Here is a 27,325-nt window from a genome sequence, read left to right as displayed (position 1 = left end):
ACACGAAAGAGCTTAATGGGAAACAATTTTATGTTTCTTAAACTTAATTAAAAAGTGTAACAGAAGACAGAACTCAAGTGCAAGGTTGAACACAAGAAACAGAATAGAATCTCTGGATAACGAGACATTAACTCTCAGGTGTAAAATCTTGATGAGGTGATTGATGAGGAATATCTCCAGAAAGCACGCCCTTCAGTCAGCCTACAAGCATGATCGAGGAGAGTGACAGCAAAGGGTTTAGGTCTGTAGGTCCCTCTTGCTTAGAAGTAGTCTAATGAGTAATATAAATGTGGCCAGCTAGCCACTGTACACAGCATTTATTCAACATGAAGAAGCACATTGGGATCACTTCCGTGAGCAGTAAACCCAAAGAATGGGAAGGGTGAAAGCTGGGCCCACCCTGAACTCAATTCCTACGTGACACCTCCCCTTTGGGTTACTTCATTACTCAATGCACAACCAGGTCTGACTGTGCTCTCCCCAGCCACCTTGCCCGACTGGCACCAAGTCCTCACAGGACATCCCAGGTGCCATAACTCACCCCTTCCAGAGTGTCTGACACTGTCCACCAGCTGCACTTAGAACCCCATTAGGGCTTTGGATCCATAAATCAGGTCAAAGAGCACAGAGCTAACACAGCACAGACAAACCCCACAATGTGCGCTGCATGCATCTGCAAGCCTCAAAAACAACTTCATCAACAACTTCAGATTCCCACGGAGCTGGCTGATGTGCTAGATGAGGGCATGCCATTGTGTCTGTTGGCACTGGCCTTCCACAGGCACAGAAACAGAAGCAGGGTGAAGTGTAACCACTCTACTCTCACTGGTAAAAATCACGGAGACATAATTGAAAACCTCTTCACAGTTCTACAGTCTCTACATTCCAAGGTTAACGAAGCTGTCACTGTACTACCAAGTTAAGAAGCTGCTCAGAAAGTAAACAGCTTCACTGTTTAAAATTGATCACGAACAAAACAACAGCAAAAACATGGTTCACCAGAGAAAAATACCTAAATACCAAAAAAATCTAAGCATTGTAGGAAAAAACCTGTAAAATATAAAGTGTATTTTTAAAAAATATATGGAACATGACACGTATTTAGAAAAGACTGACTCAGCAAAGTAGACTTACAATGTATATGAGTGTGTATTTATGTTGGATTATGTGCATATACATAAACTCATCCTATATAATAAAAGGCTAATATGCAAATTATCCCCTGGAGAGTTCGACCAACCAGGAGTTCGACCATTTGCTATGACATGACTGACCACCAGGGGGTGGCGCAGTACAACGGAAGGCCCCGGCCGGCAGCTGGAAGGCCCCAATCGGCCCTGATCGCTGGCCAGGCCTAAGGACCCTATCTGTGCATGAATTTTGTGCACCGGGCCTCTAGTAATCATATATAAATTAATGTGTTATAGTCACAAGGAAAGCAAAGACTTCTCACTTCTTACCAATACCTTCTTCTACATTGTTGGTACACTGCTGGACTACAATTCCCAGCCTCCTCCCCTCTTCTGTTGCACTTACATCTATTACAGTTGGGTCATATTACGAGTTCCAGCCAACTGAGCACAAACAAAAGTGATTGTTCCAGTTATTAGTTTTCCATTGCTGCATAACAAATTACCACCAATTTAGCAGTTTAAAACAATAGCCATCTATTAGCTCACAGTTCTACAGGTCAGAAGTCTGGGCCAGCTTGCCTGGGTTATCTGCTTAGCATCTCACGAAGCAAAAATCAAGGTTATGAGCTAGACTGGGCTTCTATCTGCAGGCTCTAGGGAAGAATTCCTTTCCATCGGGTTGTTGGCAGCATCCATTTCTTTAAGGCTGCGGGTCTAGGATCTCTGATTCCCAGCTGGCTGTCATCCAAGAGCTATTCCCTGCTCCTAGAGGCTGAGTGCATTCCTTCCCACATGGCCCCCTCCACCTTTAAACAGCAGCGGCAAGTCCAGTCTTTCTCATACTTACAATCTCTTTGACTTGCCCTTCTGGTACCAGCCAGAGAAAACGCTCTGCTGTTTAAGCACTCATGTGATTAGAGCAAGCCCAACCATAAAATTCTCCCTTTTGCCATAAAAGGTAACAATCTTGGGAGTGACATCTTTTCATAGGGACAGGCTGACCCACACTCAGAGGGGAGGGAACTACACAGGAGGGAGGGTCATTGAGGGCCTAAGCTTTCTGCCCAGCACACTCCCCTTCCAGGCCTGGCCCATGAAAATCTCCCATTCTTGTTCCAGTATACTCATTCCCTTTGGCAACCTTAAAATTCATATGTTAAAGATGTGGAACCCTAAGCATCCTGGATCCATGAAGCAGACAGGAAATGTGAATGAAACAAGCATTAAGCAACAAAGATCCATTAAAATTTCTTGGTTAAACTAAAGCATTAGGCCCTCTTGCAAAGTTGATATTAACACAACCAAACCAACTGGTTGAAAATTAGATCGAAAGAAGAACTTCCATTGTGGTAACTGGCAAATGGAACTGACCAGAAAAAAAACAGTTCATAAGTGTTCTAAGGTTTTGAAATAATTTTATTGCCCACGTCATCCATATTCTGGAACACTATATTCTGAATTTAAAGTTGTACTAAATGTATAATCTTCATAAATAGTAAAGTTATTCCTGAAGCATCAGGCTTAGATGATGTTAGTAGTGTTTCAATGTATTTGTTGGTAGTCTGCAAAACCACATGACAGGTGTCACAGCCATGATGTTTCAATAGGTAGACTTATAGCACTCCTCTGAGTCTTTATTACCCACTAGAGGCCCAGTGCATGAAATTCATGCACTGGGGGGTGGTGGAAGGGAGTCCCTCAGCCCGGCCTGCGCCCTCTCGCAGTCTGGGACTCCTCGGGGGATGTCCTGTGGGGAGTGGGCCTAAGCCGGCAGTCGGACATCCCCCTTGCAGTCTGGGACCCCTCGCTCCTTAACGCCTGCCTGCTCGCTACGCCTTACTGCTCGACTCACTGCTCCTTAACACTGCCAGGAAGGCGGGAAAGGCTTCTGCCACCGCCTCTGCACTCGCCAGCCATGAGCCCAGCTTCCACAGGGGGAGCGCACTGACCTCCTGCATTGAGTGTCTGCCCCCTGGTGGTCAGTGTGCATCATAGTGACCAGTGGTTCTGGTCATTCTGCCGTTAGGGTTGCTTAGGCTTTTATTTTATAGATTACAGACCATATAAAGCCTCAAGCACTTGGGCTTCAAAATGATTAGGGAAGTAAAGAAAATCTAAACCCCCAAACTGAGAAAGGTTGTACTGTAAATTTTTAAAAAATATATTTTTATTGATTTCAGAAAGGAAGGAAGAGGGGGAGAGAGAGAGAGAGAGAAACATCAATGATGAGAATCATTAACTGGCTGCCTCCTGCATATCCCCTACTAGGGATTGAGCCTGCAACCAGGACATGTGCCCTGACCTGGAATCAAACCGTGACCTCCTGGTTCATAGGTCAATGCTCAACCACTGAGTCATGCTGGCCGGGCCACTGTAAAATTTTATATTTTGCTGACTGCTGCCTTAACATGCCCCACACAAGCTGTAAGCACCTACCCAGGTGAACAAGTACACCAGTGTGATAGGTGACCCATCCCCTTTCTTGCTGCCCCTGACCATGACCATGACCTAATAACATTCAAATGCACCAAGGAAATCCCCCTCTAGCCTTCTCTGTGCACTCCAACCTGAACTCCAATAGAGGCACTTGCCTGGAGACCCCATGCTCTCAATTGGCTCCTCACCTGCTTGGTTGAGCCTGCTCCCCGGGCCCTCTCCCCACTGGCAATAATCTGTTTTCCTGTACCTTTCTGGGTCCCCTCTTGTGGACACACCTGACTGATTATCACACCTAAGATCACAGAGCAAGGGCACAAAGGAGCAAAAGAAAAGAAAGGGGGAAAGGGAGAGGAAGTCGAGGAAATCCTTTGGTTTCTGACCCCCCAGTATCTTGCCCGTCTGGCCTTAACTTCTGAAGGCCTGCTCATTCTGAGGAACCCTGCAGCTGTCCTCAAACTCCCCCTCACCTGCTTCTCATTACCGTGCCCCCTCCTTCCGAAAGTGCATGTTAGGCCCCTCCCTTTTATGAAAGACCCACTCTAGCACCTGTTTTCACAACCACAAGAAATCCAAAGAGGATTTTCACTTTTATGAAAAAAGGCAAAAAGTGAATTCAGCATTTAGTGAGCCCTGATAGAGGCAGCCGTGCCCCAGCAGCGACAGTGGCCCACCAAGCACCTTCCCTGTGAAGCCCCCTCAGCACCTCAGCATCGAACCACCAGAGCTTGCCCTGTGTCTGTGAGCACCTGCACTTTATCTCGATTTATTCTGTGCCTCCATTAGCACGCTGTGTCCCAGGGTATCAGAAGAACCCAAGAGAGCTCTAGGGTGTTAGGCTTAGCGTAAAATGACTCAATTAAGCCTTTGGGTTGTGGCGAATGAAATGAAACATGTGCATGCCTTGAAATGTGGGGGTGGAAGCCCTCAAACATGATTCCATATAAATTAATGGCAATTGCTTCTTTGCTTTACACCATTTCTGCTTATGAAAGTCTTCATGGGAACACTCTACTTCCAGGAAATACAGTGGGGAAACCTGTATTCACCCATCAATGGGTCTTTTTTAAAATACCATTCACAGTATTACAGATGCCCCCCAATTTCCCCCCCTCCAAGCTCCCCTCCTCCCAGCTCCCGCACCAGCCCAGGCCTTCACCACACTATTGTCTGTGTCCATGAGTTATGCATATAAGTTATTTGGTTAATCTTTTTTCCTATCTCCCTTTCACTCCTACCTCTGAGATGTGTCGGTCTGTTCCATGCCTCTGAACCTGTCTTGTTAATCAGTTTTATTACGTTCATTAGATTCCACATATAAGTGAGATCATGTGATATTTGTCTTTCCTTGACTGGCTTATTTCACTCAGCATACTATTCTCCAGGTCCCTCCATGCTGTCGCAAAGGGTAAGAAATTCTTCTTTTTTAGTTGCATAGAATATAAATGCACCACCACTTTTTTATCCACACATCTATTGATGGGCACTTGGGCTACTTCCAGATCTTCATAGAGGTACATATATTCTTTCAGATTTCTTAGGATATATTCCTAGAAGTGAGATCACTGGGTCAAATGGCAGTTCCATTTTTAACTGTTTGAGGAAACTCCATACTGTTTTCCACAGTGGCTGCACCAGTCTGCATTCCCACCAGCAGGGTACTAGGGTCTTGCCCTTCTCTGTCATTTTCTCAAGCTCCTCCTACTCTAAAGAAAGCCCTGGGGTTGCCTGATGCCCTGGGAATCTATATGTAGCACAAGAGGCTTGGCAGAATGGAATCTGCTCTGCAAACATGAGCTCCCCACCCCCACCCCCACCCCCCCAATTACATTTCTCCTCAAATAGAAAATATTACCATCCAGGTCTTGCCATTTTCAATAATATCTCTAATTAATTTGGGGGATACTTTATAATTTTACAAGTAAATTGAAACTAAAATTCATATAACCTCAATTTAAAACTGTGAAGAATCACGAGGGGGGGGGGTGAGCTTGCAAATATATAACTATATCAACAACAAAAACTTTGATCAAAAAGAATCTCAGTCTCAAAGGAAATTATTTCCTGTTGCAACTTTCATTCCAAACAAGGTACATGTCCATCATCTATGTGTATGAGAAAGCTCAAGCTCATTAACAACTTTTTTAAAAAAACACGGTTCCAGTTACCCTTCTCCTGCGAGGATGGCACTCTAAAACATTATCCAAGTCGGTCCTGACACCTCTGGGAGGATTTTTAAATATTTGATCGCCCCCCAGAGGAGGCTGCATTTTGAAAACACAAACTTTTAAATATGATAACGGATGAAGAAATCAGTTAAAACAGAAAGGCACAGAACACCAGTGTAACTAAATGTTTCCAGTTGAAGAATCTGAGTGTGACAACAATCACATACCAGACTACATCATAATACACAGCCTAACCAAATGAGCTTCATCACTAAAAACAAAATCAGGAGACAAAGTCTACAGTCGGTACATATCCTATCCAAACTCAGTGAAAGAAGAAATATTATTTACAAACTGAATTATCCTTTTAAATGTTGAATCAAATACAAACGGTTAAAACACTTGTGAATCCTTTTATGCAAATAATGAGTGTTATAGTTTGAATTATTCCCCCCCTCCCACAAAAAAAAAATTCACATGTTGAGTTTTATCCCCTAGTACCTCAGAATGTAACCTTATTTGGAAATAGAGTCATTGCAGATATAATTACTTAAGATGAAGTCATACTGAAGTAGGGCCCCAATCCAATATGATTGGTGTCCATAGGAAAAGGGGAAATTAGGACACAGAGAGACAGAGGAGAATGCTATGTGAACACGGAGGCAGAGATCTGGGTGAGGGGTCTACAGGCACACCTTGGAGCTACTGTGGGTTCAGTTCCAGACCACCACAATAAAGCAAGTATCACAATAAAGTGTGCAGTAATATTTCTGCATGGAGAGTCTTTCCTTCAATTTATAAAAAACACAGCACCTGTGAAGCTCACAAAAGTGAAGCACAGTGAAACGAGGAATGCCCATACAAGCCAAGAAATGCCAAAGATTGCCAACAAAACATCAGAAGCCAGAAGAGAGGCCTGGAACATTTGCTTGCCCAGTGCCTTCAGAGGGAGCTTGGCCCTACCCACCCTTTGACCTCGGCCTTCCAGTCTGCAGAAGTACAAGACAATACGTTCCTATTGTTAAGGTACTAAGTTTGTGATACTTTGTTTTGTAGCTCTAGCAAACTAATATAATGACGTGATAAATTTTACTCTGTAACAGACTTTCACACGTTACTATAAAGCAAGTTACATCCACATCAATGCCTGATAATGTAAATATATATATATAGATAGATTTTGTAAGAACCGTATGTTACTAATCTACCAGTGTAAAACAAGTGAAAAACAATATTGCTATTACTCTTACTAAAATGAAATCTCAATATGAATAAAACACTAAAAAAGTAGAATAATACCAGTACATGCTTATTTTCCTTATTTTACAGGAATAGAGAGTACCTTATTTATTCTATCGGCATGGTAAATTATAACCTTATAAGCAGTAAAGTAATAAAGTTTATTGAAGTAAAAAGATGATCAATTTTTGCTATTTTAACATGTTCTTCCACTGTAGTAAAATTTATCTGGCAAAAGCAGCTTTTCACCTCCAAACAGTTGAGATATTGAAAAGAATTGTCAGCAACAAGGTAGAAATAGTCAGTTCTAAACCAAGAGAATAGGTATGACACATCTAATCAGATATTTCCAATCAGTGGGAAAACATTAAACATATAATGCTTTTTTCATAGAAATATCACCCCTCCCTCACATAAGCAAACACACACAGCAGAAACATCTGCCTCAAGAGGGACCTTCCCCTTAGAAACACAGACTACCTAATCCAGCAAATCTGTTCTAAAATGGAAATAATTGTATGTCTAAAGCTTCCTTTGTAGATAAGATCAGGTTCATGAGTTGTGTAGGGAAAATGGGGACTATGGCTATTTCCCCTAACATCTTTGTCACATGCGAACATTAGTGCTGGCTTTACACACCCTTCAAAATACACATACATGCACAGGGAGAATAACCTTTGCCTTGGGCTCTCTAAGACTGTGCTACATTAAGCAATGGATAAGAGACTGTGTGTTGCTCCAGCTTTAAAATGAAAGGCTTTTCAGTAAAAAGCAGCAAATGATGTGGAGATTCTGCATCTGGATTTGGTGTGATAAACACTAATCTTACCACAGGCGGACATCCTCCAAGAATCTAAGTTCTTTCACGTCACAATTTCAATTTTGTATTCAGGACATTCAAAGCTACATATAACTTCAGGATTTGGCTGAAATGGAGCCTTCTGATTATTTCTGTTAAGGAAGCAAAACTAAAAAAAGAGTCTAGCTTCTATAATCTCCTCATGCTCATTCTTGCCAATAGAAGGGACAGTATGTTAACCTAATAAAACTATCCTTCATAGTAACAGCATTTAGTGATCACTTTGTGTGTGTGTGTTCTCCAAACTCGCTCATGTTCACATCAATTCTAAGAAATTGATATTATCCTCCTTTTAGCAAGGACAGGTTCAGAAGTTAAAGAACTTGCTCAAGGTCATAGGCAGCAGAGGAGGGGTCAAGACAGCCTTTCCCACCCTAAAGCCAAGGTTCCTAATTGCCTTTAAGGCACCAAGATTTGCAAAAGGAAGTCCTCAATCCACGTGGGAAAAAAAAATGTAGGATTGGTAAATTTGGTGCTGAGGTCTGCCCTAGAGAAGGGACAAGTACCTGAAATAAAACAGGTCAGTGGCATCAAAGACATCCTGCCTGCGACCTGACTGGTGGCAGACCTTACGGGTGGCACCTATGCTGGGTCTGTAAATCTGAGGGGATCTGAAGCATAAAGTTATGAGATGCCTTCCAAGTGACACCAACAATACACTTATATTCAGACAGTTCTGGCAGAGAGGTCGCAGAGAGATCCAATTTGAAAAGCAAAAATGGTGACACGGGCACTTTTACTAAAACGGTCTGTTTCTTTGATTTCCCAAATGGACCAAAATAACCGGTTCTATAAAGGCAAGACAAGTCCGTGGTGACAGAGATGGCACGTGGGTGCACACAACAGGAATTTCGTGCTGCATCTGTCACCCTAAGGGAACCAAGACTCGATCAAACACAACCCTCACCTTGTCTGGATGTGGTTTCTAGCAGGACTGCTACTGTAGTTGCCTGGGGAAAACCTCACTACTCCTGAGGAATTACCAGAAAGCTCAGCATTAATTAAAGCTAATCTATGAAAACAAGATGTAAGGCTAAATTATGAGGGATATTTAAATAAATCAACAAAGCCCTTAGCTAAAGATCCCTTAAACAACAACTGTTTCTGGATTGTAAAAAATAGTACTCATCCTCATTATGTAAGATATAGGTCACACTATAAGCATTCACGCATGTTTCCCTACATAACATCCTCCCACCAAGCCCACTGAGATGTCAATCATTAGCATCTGAATTAATGTTTCACAATAATCACAGCTTATCAAACCCACAGAGAAAGATAGCCACATCCGGGATGTAAAAGGCTCACTAAAAAATACTGTTAAATATATGATGAGTTGGTTAAGGCAGCGACACCCTTGGGAATTTTTTAAAGACATGCAGACTGCTGGTCAAGCCTTGGCTTGAACGGAGTTTGACCACCAAGTTCCCCAAGGAAAAGTTGATGCATGAGGTTCCAGAAGGCAGCCCCGTCCTCGCCTTCCTCTGAGCCCTGGGAGGAGTGATTCAGAGACCGGGGAGGAGCACCGACCGCGGACATCCCCGCAGCCACCCTGGCCGCCGGCCGCCGTTCGTGCCAGCACATCCCAGGACAATCGGGGGCACCGACAGACACCGCAAGGTCACCGGGGAAAACGGGCGACTTTACATAATCTCCCACCGCGAGGCACCTGCGCGGCCGGGCGATGGTGCAGCGGGTCCCCTCCCGCTCGTCCCCGCACTGGGCGGTGCGGGGGCGGGACGCCGGGCACTCACGGGCGCCCCGAGCGCCGCACTGAGCCGGGGTGGGGAATGGAGGACGGGCTCCCAGTCCCAGATGCGGCGGCGGCGGGCGGGAGGGCGATGCGGGCGCAGCCGGGGAAAGCGGGGTCCCGCGCCCCCGGCCCCTGCCAGCGCCCAGCGCGCCCCTCGCGGCTCCGCCCGGGACCGCCCCGCCGCGCACCTGCCCCGCGCCTTACCTGCGTGGCTTTATGGAATTGCTTCTTCAGGCCGGCCACCGACATGGTGCTGGAGGGCGCGTGGGCGCGGGCGCGGGTGCGGGTGCGGGACGGAGGCGGCGGCGGAGCGGAGCAGCAGGGCCGAGCGGGGCGGCGCGCTCCTGGCCGCCGCTCGTCGTGCAGCCGCGGGGCTGTGGGCGCTGGGGCGCGGAGCGGCGCGGGACGCGGGCTCGTGCGGAGAGACACACTGACGTCAGGGCCGGGTGATGCGGCCTCTTAAAGGGGACGCGGGAAGCCCCGCCCCGGGCGCGGGGCTGGCGGACAGGTGCTGCGGGCCGAGCTACCTGCGCGCGGGCGCCCCACACGCGGACCCGGCTCCGCGGAACCCGCGGGCCCGCTGCCTGGTCAGAGGGCCTGGGCGCGCGGTTCGTGGCCCCGCGGACTGTGGGCCGTCCCCGCGCTTCGATGGCCCAGGCAGCAGCGGGACTCAGGTGTCTTGCTGGCTCCCAGGTGGCCGCAGCGCGCTGCCCGCCCTTTGCGCCTGGCCTCCGCGGCCTGGGAAGGAGGAGCGGCGCCCCATGGGGATATGAATAAGTCATCGCTGCTACTCTGCCCGCCCTGCTTGGCTGCCCGCAGCAAACACTTCTCTGCCCTGGTTTCGGTGCCCCTTAAACCTGCGTACCTTAGGAAAAACCACCAACCCTTCTTTAGTGTTTATTTTGGTCTGATACAATGTAAAGACTTAAAAAGAACAAAATTCTTAAAAACCCTTACAGTTGGGTAAATAAAATTGGAGTGGGCTATTACTACAGTAATCGCACTTAAACCTCGGTTTACAGCTATGAAAAGGCCCGAATGTGAACTTGGATTTCACTTACGATAGTGGGTTGCGGATTGCCAATCCAAAACAAGCACTCTCTAATGTGAGCGAGCGTGATGCGTGATGCCGAGTTATACAAATACTGCGCGCGTCACAAAGTGCAGACGGCTGGGCTCAAGCGGAACTCTGATGGAATCTGATGAATTGGTAGCGGGACAGCACTAGATGTGTTCTGATTTCTGGGAATTAGCCACTTCCTCTGGCTTTTCTAGGACCCAGGAGCACATAGGAACGGACTTGAATGCTGTCCCCACATAGGGGTGAAAGTTACAAGGAGAGGACAGAGTGACAGAAGGCGAGGTGAGAGACATGGCCAAGGAAGAACAGGAGCAGCATGGGTACTAGGAATCCCTTTCATTCCTCCACCACCCCTGCTGCCTGAACAGAACCGCAGGCCTCACCTCCACCCCTCCGCAGGCTGCGTGAACATCTGATAGAAGGGGATCCTGTCTGCAAGCTGGGGTACCAATCATGTCCTGGTAATGTAAACTAAAACACGTCGAAGCAGAGGCCAGCTGATTGTGGTGGATAAGGAACCAGTAAGAAGAGCACGTGGACTTGTGAGCCAATTCCACAGAGAGACTCAGACAAATGAGTAAACCTCGAATGTCCCTTCCAGATGCATACATAGAATTGCACTTTCCAAACACCTTGTGGCTAAGTGGGGACACAGTGACGTGTTATTACTAGTGGGTTAGGAAGGAAAGTGATGATCACTTCTTGCAGGGAATGTGATTGTTGGTATGAGATGCAACAACGCTTCCGCTTCCCTCTGCAACAGGGTCTTCTAAATAGCTGTGCTCCATCACCCAGAATCCAGAGTGAGGACCAAGCAGGGCAAAGTCACCAGCTGATGTTCAACAGATGTTTAGCATGAGTGAGAAATAAACCTTGGGGAATTTTAATCTACTGAGTCTGGAGTTGTTACTGTGGCAACACTCGTCTACCCTGACATGCATGCCCATTTCCCAGATGAGGCAGGGACATTATCCAGTGCCCACATGCATTTTGTTTTTGTCATTAGATGAAGTTGCCTGTTTCATTCTTACAAAAGCCTCGCTGATGTTGGGGGAGACTCCGCCCCAGGCCTGAGGGCCAAAGGGAATGGTGGCTCCGTGCACAGACCGTACCCTGAGCTTTGACCCTGCATTTGCCTTACCAGCTGGAGAGGGTGAAGAGTTAGCTCTGGTGATCCATTCTAAAGGAATGTGTCTCAGAGAAACACCAGCCAGGGAAAGATGCAAGTCCTGCCGAGAGGTAGGTGGGGCTACTGAGCCATCAGAATCTAGGTCCTAGATTCTAGGACAAACCATTAGAGTCACCTGTCCGAGGCCCCATGAGGCGGTGCGCCCAGAGCACACTTACTCACTATAAGGCCCACCATGGTGAGTCCCAGATCCCTGACGTGAGGGAACTCTGCAAGCCTCTGGGCTTACTGCATGAATGGGTGGGGCTCTAGGCTAGAGAGATTCAGGGGTGTCAGGATGACTGCCTTTGTACTCTGACAGCTTGGTGATGCCTGTGTACACACACACACACACAAGACTGCTGTAAAATGCTAATAATGGTGTGCAGCTGGAGCAGTTCTTAAACTCCAGTGCATCCGGCTCCCTGGAGGACGTGTTAAAGCACAAACTGCTGGGCCACATCCCTGTTTCTGATGGACCAGGTCTGGGTGGGGACTGAGAATGTGCATCTCAGACAAGCCCCCCGGCAATGCTGACACTCTGTCCAGGGCCACACTTTGAAAACCACTGGGCTAGTGCAGAACTATTAGGAGGAAACGTTTTGCCTGATTCTCCAAATTTTTTAAATGTTTTCCCATGTCTTGCGTAATAGAACATTGTAATACAATTTTTCTACCTGATTCCTGACCGGAACAATGGAACATTTTCATAGAAGAATGGGCTTTTTTTAAAACCACTAGGAGACAGAGCGACTAGCCTGGAATTCATGAGCTCTGGTCTCTCGCTGATCAGTGTGAAATGGGGACCTGAGGAGTTGCCTCAGATCTGTGAACACTTAGCTGAACCCCGAATTAAACACAAACAAGTCTCTATCTACCCCTGGTTCTTCATTCACCACCTTAGAAGGCTTGCGCTGCTATCCTTCAAAGAGAAAAAACTACGTAGGGACTTCAAATCCTTTTGAAACCATGGCTAATTCTCCATGAGACTCTCTGGATCTCATGTAAACCCAGTACTTCTATGGAAGCACAATTTATACCTGCAAAGACCTCTGAGATGTTACCTTTGAAAGAGACGTATTGAGCTCCTTTTGATCCTGGCGATAAGGGAGACCTCAATCTGATACTGGGATACAGGTTCTTGTCACGAAACAAGAAGGAATTTGAGAGCGTGACAGAAAGATTTAGCAAAGCACAGTAAATTTATTAAAGTGACAGGACGCAACCCACTTGAGAAGTAAGAGCGGGTGACCCTGAAGAACTAGATGCTCCCGATGGGGTCTGTGTGGAAGGTTTTTATTAAATGTGGGGAGGGCAGGGGAGTCCTGGGCTTCTGAGGCTGGTGGGGACTGCTGACAGGCTTGTCCTGGTCTCTCCTCGCCAGACAGCAATTTCTTTTTGTCCTCCCGTAACTGTCACGGTGATTTGGGGGGCCAGGAAAGTGATCCCAAAACCATAAGGCAAATTTATTATAAAGATATTTTAGTATGGCCCTGGCCAGCATGGTTCAGTGGTTAGAGTATAGGTCTGCACACTGAAGGGTCTCGGGTTTGATTCCTGGTCAAGGGCATGTATCTGGGTTGTGGGTTCAATCCCTGCCCCCGGTTGGGATGCCTGTGGGAGGAAACCAATTGATATGTTTTTCTCATTTCAATGTTTCTCTCTCTCTCTCTCTCTCTCTCTCTCTCTCTCTCTCTCTCTCTCTCTTCCATTCCTTCCCCCCACCCACTTTCTCTACAAATCAATGGAAAAATAATCCTCACTCCTTGGGTGAGGATTAAAATATAAAAGATATTATGATATGGCTGTCAAATCTGGCTGATACTGGTTTTTTTGGTCTCAACTACAGGAAATTGGGGAGAGGGAGGGGGAACCAGTGGCCAGTGAAGGTCACAGCTTCCATGTTCCAGCCAAGACGGAGAAGGGGGTAGGCCTCAGGCCTCTGTCCCCTGTTCTAACTTTCCTGGTCACTTTTACTAGCAGGCATCATGGTAGGAGGTAAGGTGAGACATCAAGAAAAGGTGGAGAGGACCTTGAACCCCAGGCAGTTTCTAGGCCAGTCATTTGGGAGATAACTTCTTAAAGACAGCAACTGTGACTTAAATGCAGAGGACGGATGCCCCAGACACAGGAAAATCACCCTCACACCTGAGTGCCCTCCTTGGTGGCACAGAAGCTGTGACGGAGGCTCTGTGGAGAGACCCGGAAGCACAGTGTAGGGAACCTGTTAATGAGGGAGAATCTTGTCGAACAAGAGGGGGTTGCGATTCAACATGCTGCCCTCTCCTCTCCTCTCCTGAGACCAAATCAATGTAAAATGGTAAGCGGGAAAGTCGCGGTCAGCGATCATCCCATCCCACTGTTCGCGCAGTTTCTCCCTGCATTTTGCCAAAGCTTCTGGCAAAACCTCTAGTTTGCAGGGTGCATCCCTGGCGCCTTTCAGGGGCCTTGTTCCAAGGGAGCAGCAGACAAGCCCAACTCTCCCCTTTCTGAGCTGCTGCCCCCAACACCTCTCCCCCGGCACACACAGGGCTGCTCCTGCCTACGTGTAAGTCAGGAAGCACAGGACACACAGCACAGCAAAGGCATGAAACCCCAACTTCTTGTTTTACAGACGACAAGACAGAAGCAATGGGAAGAGGGGATTTACTTATTGTTCCTTTTTCTACTCCTCATGTAGCCTCAAATCTGGGCCGAGCCCCCAGCCAGTGCTAATAAATACAGATGGGAAGGAGGAGTGGAAGACTGAGCAATTATCACTGTCCCTGAGGCCGTGTTCTTGCCACCTTGGGCCTCATATTCCACAGCCTTCACCCGATAGCCATGGACTGGACAGGACTCCGTTGTCTGCTGTGACTGGGCCTTCACATGAGATTTTGTGCCTCTGGGGGCTGCCAGGAGCCTTGGGCCCCCGCCCAGAACAGACAGGGCTCACCAACCCTTTCCTAAACAGAGATGGGGATCAAGGGAAAAACCATCCTCATTTCCTTGTGTCCAGGTTTGTCACCCTACAACAGATACACAGAGAAACACTTCTTTGTCTTAGAGGTAGAATGTGTGGGTCTTTCTCTCTGTCTCCCTTTCCCGCCCCCCACGCCCACCCCCACCCCCACTCCCATACCTTTCCTTCTCTCCCACATAACGCTCCTGCCTCCAAAGGAAAGGAGTCTCTTCCTGCAGAAACTGCCCTTCATTTAGCTAAGCCCTATTAACCCAATCACAGGAGGAGGAGGAGGAGGAGGAGGAGGAGGAGGAGGAGGAGGAGGAGGAGGAGGAGGAGGAGGGACGCACTCAAGTGGGTGACTCACATTAGGCTCTGACATCTGGGCCCCTTTCATTATTCACATTCCGGTTTGAAATGCGGACAACTTCCCTAGCAAAAGCTGCCATTGCCGATGCTCATCTCCAGGGTCTTTCCTTTGAAGTCTTTCTCCAACCTCCTAACCTCGCGTCCTCTCTTCCTCGGTGGAATCCCAGGGCCCTGATTGTGCCCCTGCCCTGAAGCTAACCCAGCATGTACTGTAGATGTTGGTTGATATATAGAATTAGATTCTTCCCTCTTTGTGTGTAGGGCCTTGGATTTACTTTCACAACCCTTAGTAGTAGATAATATAAACACCACTAGATGTAGACGAATGGAAATTTTAAAAGCTAGATCCAGTGGGGGGTCAGAAAGCCTGGAACCCACTGACCCTTTCTCCCGCTGAGCAGAGCAGACTGTTCAGGGGTCTTTGTTGCTGCTCCCTTGCCGTGTCCAAGCCCAGGTCTCCAGGCTCCTGTCAATTCTGAGAATTCCCAACGACCATCCCATAAACTCCCCTTTGTTCATTCAGTTAGAAATGCTTTCTGTTCCTTGTAATCAACAAACTCTAAATGCTCTATCCTCTCCACTCCCAACCCCTGCCATAATATTTCTTGTTTGGATCTAGCAACTCAAATACAGCAATTTGAGCCTGGCCAGTGTGCTCAGTGGTTGAGAGTTGTCCTATGAACCAAGAGGTCATGGTTCAATTCCTGGTTAGGGTTAGGGCATGTGCCCAGGTTGTGGGCTCAATCCTCAGTAGGGGGCATAAAGGAGGCAGCTGATCAATTATTCTCTCTCATCACTGATCTCTCTCTCTCTCTCTTTCTCCCTTCCTCTCTGAAATCAATAAAAATTTTAAAAAATGCAATTTAGGCAACTACAATTCCTGCTAAGCACTGCATTAGGCCCCCTTCTCAGACAAGAGGGGACAGACTGAGTGACAAGGAATATAGTCTTTAAGCAAATGTCCATTTTCCCTGTAAGACATTGACATCCTGATTTACAAATCAAACCTTTCAGGTGTTTGGTGACTATATGTCAGGCTGCCAGGCCCCAACCTCCTAATTGGCAGCAGCTGAACAAATAAAGGTGAAGCTGCTGGACTCTGAGAAAGCAGTGCCCACTCCTGGAATGAGAACAACCTAATTAAGTGTAACTGTGAGGGCATCCTCGCCATCGGTTTGCTTCTTCTATTCCTGGTGGGTATTATCATTAGAGATTCTGAAGGCATGTTGTTAACCCTGAACATGGGATCTGGCTAGTCAGCCTGTTAAAGCATGTGTTAAAGAGGCCAAGTTCTATTTTAGTAGCTAGCCATGCAGAGGAACGCTATTCCCTATTAAAGTACATGTTCTACTGTGCCATACCAAGGGTACGTTCTCTTAATTACATGAAAGTCTAGGTAAGCAAGGAATAATTTAGTTCAGAAAATTAAAAAACACAACCTATCAACAACACTAAAAGCACAACCTTATATTGCAGAATACAATCTTCCAATATTTTGTCAGTATTAGCTTTATATAGAAAAAAATGTATTCTACTTTGCTAGTTTTTAATAAGACAAAGTACACTTTAAAAGGGATAAGGGAATCTATAATAATAAAAGGGTAATATGCTAATTAGACTGGATGTCCTTCTGGACATCATTCCAGATGAGGCCAGAGGGAAGCCTGGGTCACAGTTGCCTGCCAGGGTCCAGGGTGCCAGAGGGAAGCCGGTGCCAGCAGCCGGCTGGGGGTCGGGGGTGGGGGGGGGAAGGAAGGCCTACTCTTGCCCAAATTTCATGCATCAGGCCTATATATATAGATCACTTCTCTTTGATTGTTTGGCGCCTTTTATTCTTTGCTTTTTAAGAACTTATCGGTGGTTTTACTAAATGTGCACAACTTGTATTTTCCCTGACCCACCTATATAAAGCTGACTTCAATGATGAGTTAAGTTTAAAGCATTATTTTCAAACAGCATTTCAAACATTTAAATTAACATTAAAACACCACCTTCTCAAGACTACAAATTTTCTCTCAAGGCCCAGTCGCAGGAAGGTTGCCATGCAGGGACGTCCACCCTGTCAGGGCTCCCTCCACGCTGACTTTTTCACTTTCCCCATAAACCCTCCCCAAGGGACTACAAGCCCGGTCCTGCTCAAACTGTGGTCCCCAGATCAGCGGCACCAGCACCATCTGGGAACTCGTTAAATTAGCAAACTGCAGAGGCCCCACCCCTGACCTACGGGATGCCATCTGTGACTTAAGCCCTCCAGGTGATTCTGGTGCATGTTCAAGTTCAAGAGCCGCTGGTCTCCAAGTTGCAGTGGTAATGCTGGGGCCAGAGGGGGTGGAAGCCGTGGAACTTCCGGCCAGAAGGCTCAGGCAGCCAGTCATGAGACTTTCCTTTAAAGAAGCCCATCGGATCATTACAATGGGCAGGGATTATATTTTTATCCCCATTGGATCATTACAATGGGCGGGGATTATTCTTTTATTCTCATTGGATCATTACAATAGGCAGGGACTATTTTTTTTCTTACTCTACAAGAGAAGAAATTGAGACAAAATTATTAAGCAGTTTGGCTAGCAATTTGGGATCTATATCCGTTTGCTAGGGCTGCTGTAACAAATTACTACAATCTGGGTGTCTAGAGACAACAGAAATTCATTCCCTCACAGGTCTGCAAACCAGAAGTCCAAATTCCGGGTGTCGGCAGGGTCGGTTCCTCTGAGGGCTGTGAGGGAGACGCTGTCTGTGCCCCCCGCCTGGCTTCCGGTGTGCCTTGGCTTCTAGCGGCTGCTGTCCAACCCCTGCCTCTGTCAGCCCATGGTGTTCCTCAGTGTGTGCATCTGTGTCTGAATTTTCCTTTATAAGGACACCAGTCAGATTGGATTAAGGGCCCACTCTGGCCCAGCGCGACCTAAGTCATCTAAATTTAGCTAATTATACCTACAATGGACTTATTTCCAAATAAAGTCACATTCTGAGGTACTGGGAGGTTAGGACGTCCAAAGATCTTTTGGTGGGAGCAAAACTCAACGCATAAGAGGGCCCTGACTCAGGACTCCTGTTGAAAACATTTCTTCGGCCTCAGCATTCTTAATTCCCCTCCCTGACTCCAGGGACACGGGAATTCCTGCAGATTCCCTACTGACTGCCACTCACAGAGAAAAAGCTCCACAGAGGGATGCGATACTTACTCCCTTCACACAGTGTATGTCCCCAAATCAATGTTTGCACACATGAACTTGGGATCTTTTCTGGGACCCTTCTTCCCATTCCTTATCTGGCACATTGAAACATAGTAAGTAGTTTCCTCCTATTTCTTGGATCTATAGGTAGCTATTTAAAGACAGAGTTTAAATAAGAGAATGTAATGTCCATCATCCACCCCACAGGACTCTGTGCTCCCTCTGGCTATGGCCATATAGAACAACCAACTCAGGGTAGAGAGGTACTCATTAGGCCTAGAAAAAAGAGAACTGAAGTTCAGATGACTATAGATTCAGACCTACTCTATAGTGCTGGCTAAGCCCTTTTGGGCTCCCAGATCTTCCTAAAGAAAAATTGGAGAAGTTTGTAATCCACTTATGTGACTAAGTGTCCACCAGCTCACTGCTCACACCCCGCCTTCAGGAACCGTTAGCCTGGGGGTGCCCCTTACACATCAGTGACTTCCGTTGAAGGATTTTGCTAGCCCAGTGGTTGGTAAACTCATTAATCAACAGAGCCAAATATCAACAGTACAATTGAAATTTCTTTTGAGAGCCAAATTTTTTAAACTTAAACTATATAGGTAGGTACATTGTTATTAAATTAATTAGGGTACTCCTAAGCTGGCCTTTGCTAAAAACGTCCTCAATCTGATTGAGGTACGTTCGCTGAGGCCGACCCCTTCCAGCTCTCCCATCCACACTCGTCTTGCATACTTGTTTCTCTGTCTCCTTTCGTTCATCCTCTCTATATGTCCAAACCATCTTAACATACCTTTCTCAATCCTCAACACTACATCTTCTTTCACTCCACAAGGTCTCCCGTTGCCCGACCGACCGCCACCCCCCACTTCTTCTAACGCCACTTCTTCAAAATAGACTCACCCAGGCCGAAAACCGACTTCTGCGCATGGGCCACGAAGTTTCAATCGCACTGTACGTGTGCACCCGCACGTGGTATTTTGTGGAAGAGCCACACTCAAGGGGCCAAAGAGCCGCATGTGGCTCACGAGCCGCGGTTTGCCGACCACTGTGCTATCCAAATAGTGATAAGAGCACTCAGACCTAGATTTTTATCATGAAATACTTTTAAATACAAATAAACACCGAGAGATCTACACTGGGCAATGTATTTTTTAAAATGAAAGCTCAAGTCATTTAAGTGCCTAAGAAGTTAAATGAAAGGACCAACCCCCAAATAATTACCACTCTAATTTCCTCCATTTCACTGAACATAAACTAGCATCAAATTTTCAATTAGATTTGTTGAAGCATTGAGGTCTCCTGTAATCACAGTGTCCTCTCCCATTTAGTTTCCATTTGTGTAGCACTGTGCATTATGTAAACAACCAAATATACGCTTTTAATTTTTCTAAATCTCTCTTAGTGCTTTGGAAATGGTTATTCTGCTTGGTAGTTCTGCAAGGGCCTTGAAATGTTGATTTTTCTCAAAGTATTTGATAGTGATAAATTACTGGAGAACTTTCCTTTTCTATCGCGATCTATTCAAGATGAACATTAACTATTTTAATAATTCCCAAAGCAAAACCTAGACTCAATAGGAAAATGCACAAAGAATACAACCTCACTGGAGTTATATAAATAATTATGTAATATTAAAAACCGTTAGTATCACTAGAAATGGGATTAAAATAAATAATTCCAATTTCACTAAATTGGCAAAGATTTTTAATGTAATATTTATTTTGATGACAGTGTTATGAAACAGAAATTCTCTTTACTTCCAGGCTGAGTAAAATTGGTATAACTAATGAAAAGCAGTTGGGCACTACACATGAACTTTAAAAATGGAGTAATTTTATACCCAAAAAGTACCATAATTAAATAGAAGTTCAGTAATTTTATATCCAAAAAGTACCATAATTAAATAGAAATTCAGGCAATTAGCCTTCAGGGAAATGCAAACCAAAGTGATAATGAGGTGACACTTCAGACCCATTAGGATGGCTATAATTAAAGAAACTAGATAATAAGTTTTGATGAGGATGTGGAGAACTTGAAAACGCCCTCATAGCTGGTGGGAATATGAACTGGGGCAGTCGCTTTGGAAAACAGTCTGGCAGTTCCCAAAACGGTTAAACATAGTTACCATATGACCCAGCATTCCCACTCCTGTTTATATACCCGAGAGAAATGAAAACATATGTGCACGCTAACGTACATGAATGTTCATACCAGCATTATTCAAAATATCTAATAGTGGAAACAATCCAATGTCCATCAACTGATAAATGGATATAGATAAATTATGGTACAGCCATGTAGTGTAATATTATCCTATCTAATAAAAGACAAAGATGCAAATTGACTGTACCTTCCCTACACCCACCAGCCTATCAGAGTGATATGCAAATTAACTGCCAACAAAGGTGGTGGCTAATTTGCATACTGCAGGCAGGGCGGGAGAGCAGGAGCCGCCATCCAGGCCCCCTTGTGCAGCCCTGGCCGGCGAGGCTCCAGTGGCGCGATCAGTGAAGTGGGATTGGGCTCCTATCAATCTTCAGTGTCTACTGAAAGGAATGTGGCGCCTCCACTGCACAGCCTCCCAGGACTCGGACTCGCAGGCTCCAGAGTGGAGACTTCAACAAGGACTTCAGCGCCCGCTCAGGGGAATAACCGCTATCTCCCTACTCCACAGCTGCTTCTGTGTCTGCAAGAAACTGCACATGCTCCTCCCTGTGACATGGGCGGGGCCAGAACCTGAGTTGAGTGGTTCCGTGATAGCGATAGGAGCTGGACCAGTGCAGGGATGGAGGGAAGGAGGGTGGGGAAGGAGCAAGGGGGAAGCCCTGGTTCCCTGCTCCTCCTCCCACAGGCATGGCCCTTGCTGCTGTTATGATAAAAGGAGTTGTGTTTTTCTAACTCTGTCTGGATAAAGGAAACGAGTGTCTGTTGACTTCTGATCTTACTCTCCGAGCTGCCAGTTAATCCCTCTGGATGCATCATATCCAGCCTCCAAAGGATCTGAGGGGCAGGACCAACCTTCGTTCCCTAGTTGAGGAAACTGACCAATAAACACAGGTGTCTCATGCCTCAGTGTTAACTACCACAGAAATCTCCAGGTAATGACTCAGATTCTATATCTAAGGGTATATTTTCTTCTGTTTTCATGTTTAATTCAGCCCCAGGAATCAAATAATACAATAAAGAATAAAATGAGTTCAGGGGGCTCAGCATTGTATTCCCAGGGCCTTTGCTCCCACACAAACCGCAGAGCTCAGTCATCCTGAGATGAAAGGAAAAGAAAGAGAAATGTGAAAGGTTTCCCAGCTCAGTCACAGAGACATCTCATAACCACATATTAAGGACATGACATTAACTTAGACGTGGAAAGGACACAAATGAAATAGAAGATGGAGCCATTTGGAGTGAGCAGGCCAGCAGGGGGGCAGTTGGGGGCAAGCAGGCCAGCGGGGGGCAGGGGGAGGCAGTTAGGGGCGAGCAGGCCAGCAGGGGGGGTAGTTGGGATGAGCACACTGGTACGGGGGGCAGTTGGGGGTGAACAGGCTGGCGGGGGGCATTTGGAGGCAAGTAGGCTGGTGGTGGGGGGAAGTTGGGGGCAAGCAGGCTGGCAGGCAGAGTGGTTAGGGGCAATCAGGCAGGCAGGCAGGTGAGTGGTTAGCCAGCAGTCCCAGATTGTGAGAGGGATGTCTGACTGCCAGTTTAGGCCCGATCCCTGTAAACCGGCAGTAGGACATCCTTCTAGGGGTCCCAGATTGGAGAGGGTGCAGGCCGGGCTGAGGGACACTCCCCCCCCCCCCACGAGTGCACAAATTTTTGTGCATCAGGCCACTAGTTTGGCAATAAAAGGCATGAAATATAGATACATGCTACAATATGGATGAACCTTGAAAATATTATGCTAAATGAAATAAGCTTGTCACAAAGGACTACCTATTGTTTAACTCCATTTACATAAAATGTCTAAAATAGGCCAATCTACAGAGACAGAAAGTAGATTAGTGGTTCCTTGGGCTGGGGGCTGGGGGTAGGATAGAGGGATTGGGACGGATGACTGAGGAGAGTGGGGTTTCACAGGGGGATACTGGAACAGTTGTAAATGGACTGTGGTGAGGGATGCACAGCTGGCTCTAACCCCTGGATTTGCCATTCTGTGGTTCTATGGTTACCTCTGCACGTAGGAAAATGTTCTCTGAGACTGTCACCAGTTGCTTTCCCAAAGTCCTCTCCTCCCATTCGCAACACCAAGTAAAACCTTATTGACCCCCAGCCTGCTGTCTCCCTCCACTGTTCTCTTCCTTCTGCCTCTCTTCTGTTGTCTTCCCCAGAATCCGGTTTGTGTTCCTACGCACATTATCTGATTCTGCAGAGCAGACACCTAGGAACTGAGCCAGCACGGGCAGAAGTCACCTTTGAGGATGGAAAAATCCCCTCTGGCTTGTCACGACAGGAAGGCTATAGACACTCACACCGCAGTAGTTTCTGTGCCACCATCATAGTCCAGTGTTCAAAATAATCCAGAGACTCATCTCCTTCTCCTTCCTGCATCTCCTCCCTGCCCTTATCTTTCCTCCCTTCTTCCGCCAGCCCGCATTTGGGTGAGATCAGTGTGCATTTGGGAGCTACAAATGCTTTCCCTCATCAGCTCAGTGGGAAATAGGCCAACGTCACTAGTCCAGTAAGTCTTGGTCTAAAACACTTTTAAGTAATTCTTGGGTTCTTAGTGTAGTCAGTGGGGAGAGAAGACAAGGTCTGAGTCAAGGTCAAAACGCATTCTGAAACAGAAGCTAGTTAAGAATCCATCAACATGAAATACGAATATCTTTTTTTTTTTTTTTTTTGAGCATCATTCTGTGCGTCACATTGTGTAGACGTTACCTCATTTAATTGTCTTATGCTGTGTGGATTCTTATTCCCATATATGATGAGAACACTGCAATTTGCATAAACCAAGTACTTTTGCCCATAGATACAGTTTGGTAAAAAGGGGAGCATGTGTTCAAGCCCAGCTCTGTGAGTCTCTACAGATGCCTTTCCCACCAGCTCTGCTTCTCCTGCCCTACCAAGCACAACGTGCCAGGACAAAGGCTGAAGAGAGAGCACGAAATGCAACTTGGAAAAGGAAATTCATTGAGGAGCTAAACTCGTGAAGAACAAGAATGGAACTCCCTGCCCTAGCCGGTTTGGCTCCGGGGATAGAGCGTCAGCCTGAGGACCGGAGGGATTCTGGTCGAGGAAAAAATATCCTCGGGTGAGGATTGAAATTTAAAAAAAGAATGGAACTTTCTGGTGGTCCTGCATGACAGAGATTAGAATTTGAGGTAGGTCAACTTGGCAACAATCATATGTCCTGTGGGGACTTTCAGTAGATGACAATTCTTCAAGATAGGCTTACTTTGTGTATTTCTCCTCACCCAAGCTTGTCTACACGGGAGGATGAACCACTTTCAGACTTGTTCTACCAGCCCAAGTTCCCTGGACCCTGTTATGATAGAGGATTCTCTTATAGGAATCTGTTTTCCTTTTCTCCTATTGATGAACATTTGGGCTGCTTTTATTCATGGGCTGTTACGAATAATGCTGCTGAGACCATTCTTGAACTCATCCCTCAGGGCACACACATACAAGCATACCTGTTGAGTCTTTACCCAGGAGTAGAATTGTTCAGTCACAGAGAATATGTTCAATTGTATCCTATATTGTCGAATAGGTTTACAAATGGCTGCACCGATGTGCACTTTCACCAGCAATGCCTAACAGGTCCCCTTTGTTCCACATCCCCACTAGAACTGGGTACTGCCAGCCTTTTTGACGAGCCGTTCTGTGAGGATAACTAAGAATTTCACTTGCATTTCCCTAATCATTAATGAAGTAGCAAGCATCTATTCATATTTTCATTGGCCATTTGAACACTATCTTTCATGAAATACTCATTTAAATCTATTGCTCATGAGGGATTGTCTTTTTCTTATTGATTTGTAGACAATCTCAATATATTCTACAATCAATCCCTGTGCCCGTTACATCTGGCCCAAGTCATTTTTCTCTATTCCATTAGTCTATTTGTCTTTGTTCAAGAATGAGACTGGCCTGCTCTTTCCCTTTTTCATCCTGTCCTTTTCAGGTTGAGGTATTAAGGTGATGCTGCTTTAATAAATCATGTTGGGTATATTCCCTTTTCTCTTACTCTCTGAAAGAGTTTATGTAATATTTTATTTCTTCCTTAAGGGATTGGTAAAGTTCACTGTCGAGGCCATCAGACCCAAACCTTTGGGAGGTTTTCAATTATAGACTTAATAGTTGCCAAACTTTCTGTTTCTTTCTGTATCCGATTTATTCTGTTTTTCAAAGAATTTGTAGATTTCATATAAAAATTTTAAATACATTAGCATTAAGTTGTTCATTATACCCCCTTATACATTTAATGCCTATAAGTTATGTAATACTGTTGCTTACTTCATTCCTGACAATGGTTACTTTTGCCTTCTTTTTCTGTTTCTTAATCATGTCTCAGAGGGATTTATCGGTTTTGTTAGTTCCTCCAAAGAAGGAATTTGGGGTTTATTTATTTTCTAAGTTTTATATTTGCTTCCTATTTCATTAATTTCCCTTTTCTTCCTTTAATTTGATTCATTTTCTAACTTCCTGAGATGAATGGTGAGCTCACTGATTTTCCTTCATTGCATATACAGTTACAAGTTTCCTTTCAAGCATAGTTTTAGTTGTAGCCCACAGATTTTAACATGCAATAATTTAGTATTCAACATATTTTCTAATTTCTATTATTTCTTTGCCCTGACCTATGAGCTATTTAGTAGTATATTGCTTAATTTTCAAATATATGAAAATTGTATAAATAGCTCTTTATCATTGAATTTTAACTTAATTCCACGGTGTACATAGAACATTATCTATTTGATTTGAATACGTATTTTGAAATGTGTTGAGATTTGCCACAGGTCCCAGCAAATGGTCAGTTTTTGTAAACATGCTGCATGTTTCTAAAAATAATGCACATCCTGCCATTGCTGAGAACAGTACTCTATGTTTGTCGACAGGTCTTTGATAATTATGTTGTGAAATCTTCTATGCTATTATTGATTTTTGTCTATATATTTTGTCAATAACTGAAAATGTCATGTTAAAATTACCCACTATGAATGGGGATGATTCTATTTCTTCTTGTATTTCTGGTAAGTGTTGCTTTTTTTTTTACTTTAAAGCTATATTATTAGTTATATACAATTTCGATTCATTACATATTTCTGGTGAGTAAAACCCTTCATTCTATTAAACATGTCCTTTACTTCAATTGCTTTTATTGAAAAATGTTTTATCTGACATTAATATTAATAAAAGATGGCTATTATACATTAGCATTCTTTTGGTTATTCTTTGTATTTCAATATTTCTGTATCCTCATGTTTTAGGTGTATCTTTTAAAAATCACTTAATTCATTTTATTTATTTTTTTATTGAATATATTGGGGTGACATTGTTTAGAAATTATATAGTTTTCAGGTATACAATTCCATAATATATCATCTGTATATTGTTTTAAGTGTATCTTTTATAAGCCCTATAAATATTTTTAATCTGAAATGTTTTTCTTTTAATTTGCTGATTTCTTTTTATTTACATTTAATATAATTTATGATGTATTTGGTTTAAAACTATGATCTTATTCCATATTCTTTACTTGATCTAGCTGCTTTATCTTCCTCATTCCTGATTTTCTTAATTTTTTGGATTGGTTCAGTGTTTGTTATTTCATTTTTTGGTACTATTAGCTTCAGAGTTATAAACACTTTTTAATAGTTATATGTGAGATTACTACATACAGTCTTTTTTAAAAATTTACATTCTTTATTGTTGAAAGTATTATATATGTCTCCTTTTTCTCCCATTGTCCTCTCCCCGGCCACTCCCACCCCCCAGCACATGCCCTCACCCCGCTACTGTCTGTGTCCATTGGTTATGCTTATATGCATGCATACAAGTCCTTTGGTTGATGTCTTAACCTCCCCTGCCCCCCACCCCGTTTCTACCCTCCCCTGCCTTCCCTCTGAGGGTTGGTCTGTTCGATGTTTCTGTGTCTCTGGATCTATTTTTGTTCATCAGTTTACATAGTTCAGTATATTTCACAAATGAGTGAGCTCATGTGATACTTATCCTTCTCTGACTGGCGTACTACATGCAGTCTTAACTTATTAGAACATAATGTTGATCAGTACTCTGGCCCTTCTCTTGGACAATGTAAGGATTCTAGAATACTTTAACTCCACTTGCCTGCCCACTGACTTAAGTCTATAAGACAATTCCTATACAGCCCATATTCATTCCAGTTTATTAATAAACATTCCTTTCTCTTCTTTCTTCCTGCTTCTCCCACCTTCCATCTGAGAGGATTTTTATTCTGCCTGAAAAATAGCCCACTGTATTTTCTTAAGAATAGGTGTGCCGGTGGTGAATCCTTTAAGCTTTAGTTCATCTGAAAATGTTTTCATTTCAGTTGCGTTCTTTAAGGGTGAAAATAAAATTTTAGATTGGCAGTTTTCTTCCAGTACTTCATGTACATATGTTTTCATTTTCTTCTGGTTCCCTTATTTCTCAGGCAAAGTCAGCCCTCCAATTTTTGGAATGGGAAGGTAATGTGTCTTCATGCCTTGCCACCCCTGGCTGCTTTTAAGATTTTCTGTTTGTCATTTGTTTTCAGCAGTTTAACTGTGATGTGCATAGGTGTGGATTTCTTTTAATTTATCCTAGTTTGTAGGACTTGTTCATTTGTACATTGATGTGTTTCACCATTATATCTTAGCCATTATATCTTCAACAACCTTCTTCTTTATATTTTTGTCCTTTTGTCTTCCCATGCTTCATTCTTATTTATCTTTTGTTAGCTATCTTCCTAAATATGTTCACATTTTAATTCTTTAGTTGTTTGAGTTACTATGTAAATGTATGATTGATTTTTTTGTATAATGAGCTTTTATAATGACCTT

General features: G+C 44.7%; 1 protein-coding gene across 1 annotated transcript in view; it reads right to left on the bottom strand.

Moving 5' to 3' along the window:
- SH3GL2 (SH3 domain containing GRB2 like 2, endophilin A1) overlaps nucleotides 1-10,020 on the bottom strand; it is a 179,994-nt gene extending 169,974 nt beyond the window's left edge. Inside the window, exon 1 of the mRNA XM_036331228.1 lies at nucleotides 9,793-10,020. Coding sequence (XP_036187121.1) covers nucleotides 9,793-9,837 — 45 coding nt within the window. The 5' untranslated portion in view covers nucleotides 9,838-10,020. The remainder of the gene's footprint in view (nucleotides 1-9,792) is intronic.
- Nucleotides 10,021-27,325: the final 17,305 nt, after the last annotated feature.

This window comes from Myotis myotis, unplaced genomic scaffold (genome assembly GCF_014108235.1).
Source record: "Myotis myotis isolate mMyoMyo1 unplaced genomic scaffold, mMyoMyo1.p scaffold_m19_p_12, whole genome shotgun sequence".
NCBI lineage: Eukaryota > Metazoa > Chordata > Mammalia > Chiroptera > Vespertilionidae > Myotis > Myotis myotis.
The sequence above is the reverse complement of the archived record's forward strand: the minus strand, read 5'-3'. Positions and strand labels throughout refer to the sequence as shown.